The sequence below is a fragment of the Diospyros lotus genome, chromosome 10 (assembly GCF_014633365.1).
Source record: "Diospyros lotus cultivar Yz01 chromosome 10, ASM1463336v1, whole genome shotgun sequence".
Lineage (NCBI taxonomy): Eukaryota > Viridiplantae > Streptophyta > Magnoliopsida > Ericales > Ebenaceae > Diospyros > Diospyros lotus.
In genome coordinates this window covers 18,579,247-18,582,764 of record NC_068347.1, presented here as the reverse complement: position 1 = coordinate 18,582,764, position 3,518 = coordinate 18,579,247, and the positions used below count along the sequence as shown (strand labels likewise).

General features: G+C 39.1%; 1 protein-coding gene across 1 annotated transcript; it reads left to right on the top strand.

Moving 5' to 3' along the window:
• The first annotated feature begins 230 nt into the window (after positions 1 to 230).
• Positions 231 to 3,306, top strand: LOC127812171 (beta-glucosidase 18-like). Its single transcript, XM_052352520.1, has 12 exons — positions 231 to 436; positions 519 to 585; positions 701 to 753; positions 1,011 to 1,086; positions 1,198 to 1,272; positions 1,367 to 1,454; positions 1,585 to 1,837; positions 1,914 to 2,029; positions 2,118 to 2,370; positions 2,458 to 2,563; positions 2,660 to 2,768; positions 2,955 to 3,306. Exons 1-12 carry the CDS (start codon positions 275 to 277, stop codon positions 3,193 to 3,195), a joined length of 1,599 nt encoding a protein of 532 aa, XP_052208480.1. The 5' UTR covers positions 231 to 274; the 3' UTR covers positions 3,196 to 3,306.
• The last annotated feature ends 212 nt before the right edge of the window (positions 3,307 to 3,518 follow it).

Here is a 3,518-nt window from a genome sequence, read left to right as displayed (position 1 = left end):
ATGTTTTGGTGCTATGAAACTACATTCATAAAGTATTTTTTTAAAAACTAAAAATTAATTAATTATGTTAATAAAATTTAAATTCATGCATTTTTAAATAACAACTAATTTTATCATTACATCAAAATTTATTTTATTTAAATTTTATCTAAAAATTAAAAATTAATTAAAACGTACAGAGGGTGAAAGCTCCCTCTCACATAAAGATATTTGGAATCCTCACCCAAACTCCAGAACAATTGCAACACCAATTGTCACACCTTCCAACCAAAGAATGGTTACATCATCTCACTCCCATCTCTGGTTTCTTCTTCTTCTCTGTTGCTCCTCTGCCCATTACTCCTACGCTCAAAGCTCCCTTGAATCAAAAGATGATGTCCGAAGATCAGACTTCCCTGATAGTTTCTTCTTCGGAACAGCCACTTCTTCATATCAAGTATGTATTGAATTGCGCTTCCCTTCGATCTTTCTTTTCATGGTTGGTTGAAACATTTTCTTCGTTGTCATTATTGTCTCAGGTTGAGGGAGCTTATCTTGAGGATGGAAAGAGCCTTAGCAACTGGGATGTCTTTAATCATGGGCAAGGTCAGAATAGAAACAAGAAAGATAGAAAATCTGATTTTCTCTTGAATTAAACAAGCGATTCAGCAGATCGTAACTCGTTTGGCTCCTCTCTTTCTGTCTTTCCAAATTGTTTCAGATACCAATGGAGAGAATGGAGACATTGCCGATGACCATTACCATCGCTACTTGGTATTTGATTTCTGTTTATTCTGTTTTTTGCTTTTCTCTTAGCAGTTGAAGGGTCCCAGAAGAAGTAAAAAACCAGAAAGGTAGAGAGATCTGGAAGGAATCAGGATTGACTAACTTGTTTGAATTATAATTGAAAAAGAAGATGACGTGAATTGATGCTTTAGTTAGGGGAGCATAAGTTTTTCAGATAATTTTCTTCCTCTTCGTTTTCCGTTCAAAAACTCAAAGTTAGTCTGCTTGTGATTATGGCATGGCAGGAAGACATCGAGATGATGGATTCTCTTGGGGTCAATGCTTATCGATTCTCTATTTCTTGGGCCAGAATTCTTCCGAGTATGTGTTCCCATAACGATTGATTTAAGATTTAGTTGGTGTTGATCTGGTTGGTTCCAGCAGTAGTTAACTAGATGATTAACGATGTCGGTCCTTGGATGTTTGTGTCAGAAGGGAGATTTGGTAGAGTTAACCCAACCGGGGTGTTGTTCTACAACAAAGTTATAGACAATCTTCTCCTCAAAGGTACTGCGGAAAATCTTCACCTTCATCTGGGCTGATTCCACTCGACTTCATAATTTGAATTTTGGTCGACAGAATTAGTGTTTTATTAATGCAGGAATTCAGCCATTTGTGACGATATGCCATCACGATTTCCCCCAAGAACTCGAGGACAGATTTGGGTCTTGGCTCAGTCCCCAAATGCAGTAAGTACGCATTACTTCCCAATTCCCATACTTTCTATGACATTTTCCCTCGAATTTTCCAGGAAAATCCAGTATGTTTTGGTTCTGATGCTACTAATGTCTTGAAACTTTGCAATGTCTGTTCATCTAGGGAAGATTTTGTTCATTTTGCCGAGACCTGTTTTAAGAGTTTTGGCGATCGAGTGAAGTTCTGGATCACGATCAACGAGCCAAACTTGTTTGCAGACATGGCCTACATAAGAGGAAGATATCCACCAGCTCATTGCTCGCAGCCTTTTGGCAACTGCTCTGTTGGCAACTCAGATGTTGAGCCGCTCATAGTGTTGCACAACATGCTGCTGGCACACGCCAAGGCAACCAGGCTCTACCGTGACCATTTTCAAGTAACCAAGTCGAGTTAATGACTCAATCAAGTTCAAGTTCTGATCTTTTAGCTTATGGAATTGATGTTTGATGCAGGCAGAACAGGGTGGAGTCATAGGAATCGTGGTGAATTCCTTCATGTTTGAACCATTGACTGATAGTGAGTTGGATCGTGAAGCAGCAAATAGGACATTGGCATTTAATGTCGCTTGGTGAGTCCTAAGATTTTCGGTCCCAAAATAAACAACATATCAAGCATTAAGTCTATTAAATGGGATCGGCTTATTCGTTGTTAAATAGGGCCTTAGATCCCCTTGTATTCGGGGATTACCCTCCAGAAATGAGGCATTATCTTGGCAATGATCTACCCAGCTTCTCTCCAGAGGAAAGGAAGATTATAAAAGGCAGCACCGATTTCTTTGGACTTAACCATTACTCAACGCTATATGCTAAGGATTGCATATATTCTAAATGCATCCCCGGTTGGGACCGGCCAATTCGAGGCTTTGCGTACACGACAGAGGAGCGCGATGGCGTTCCAATAGGGGATCGAGTATGAAAATGTGTACAATTTGTTTCTGTTCTTGTTTAGAATCCTTGTTGCACTTGTGTTTATGGCTTCCTTTTTCTCTGATAATAGACAGGGATGGTGAGATTCTTCGTAGTTCCAGCAGGCATGGAGAAGGTTATCAATTATCTCAAGGAAAGATACCACAACGAGAAGCCTCTGTATGTACTAGAAAACGGTATGTGAATGATCATCTCTAGACTCTTATAAAGCAAGAAACCTTGTTACAAATGATAATCGAGATGGAGTTTGTTGAACTCGTCTTGTCTCGCAGGGTATTCGCCACCTCGAGAGCAAAATGTACGAGTGCAGGACTTGCTGAATGATGTGAAGCGAATTGAGTACCACACGGCATACCTCTCGCATTTGGCCAAAGCAATCAGGTGATATCTTCCATTCATCCAAAACACATTGAGACGATGGGTCATAATTATATGGTGAAATAGAAAAATGCCAATGCTATTGCTTGTAGAAATGAACATAAATAGAGATAACCAATGAGATAGAACTCACGTAAGTGACTGTCCCATGGTAAAATTAAAAGTTTGGTCAATCATTTTTGTCGACAGGAATGGTGCAGACGTGCGCGGGTATTTCGTGTGGTCGTTGATGGACAACTACGAATGGGCAGAGGGCTATGGCCCGATGTTTGGGCTTCACTACGTAGATCGGCAAACTCTGGAAAGGACACCAAAGCTCTCTGCTCTATGGTTTAAGAGCTTCCTAAACAACAATGGAAGCTCATTCAGGAACAAGAATGTTATAGCATCTGCCTCTGGACTAAAAGCAGACCAACAAGTTCAGTTGTAATTCACTTCGTGTTCGGCTTATGTTTACCTCTGTATCCTGTCCCCAATGAATGGGCTTTTAAGATACTCTCTATGGATTTGCGAATTACAATCACCTGCTGTGCTACTCTTAGGGTGTGTTTCTTAGGGTTTATTTTATAGTATTTAGTTGGAAAGGAAAATATTTTCTAATTTACATGAAAAATAAAAATTATCTGTCTCTAGATGAAATTTTTCATAGAAAGGAGATAAAATCATGTTTTAATAGTTATACCATGGAATTGAATTTCATGAAAAATGTAATGTGTCAAACACCAAAAATGAAATTTAATTTTTTAGATGTGA

Bases quoted from the DNA above. Each gene is read 5' to 3' on its own strand.
- LOC127812171 (XM_052352520.1), top strand. From the start codon at position 275: ATGGTTACATCATCTCACTCCCATCTCTGGTTTCTTCTTCTTCTCTGT. The intron at 1,273-1,366 runs GTACTGCGGAAA...TTATTAATGCAG, and splicing joins AGACAATCTTCTCCTCAAAG to GAATTCAGCCATTTGTGACG. The intron at 2,769-2,954 runs GTGATATCTTCC...TTTTGTCGACAG, and splicing joins CATTTGGCCAAAGCAATCAG to GAATGGTGCAGACGTGCGCG.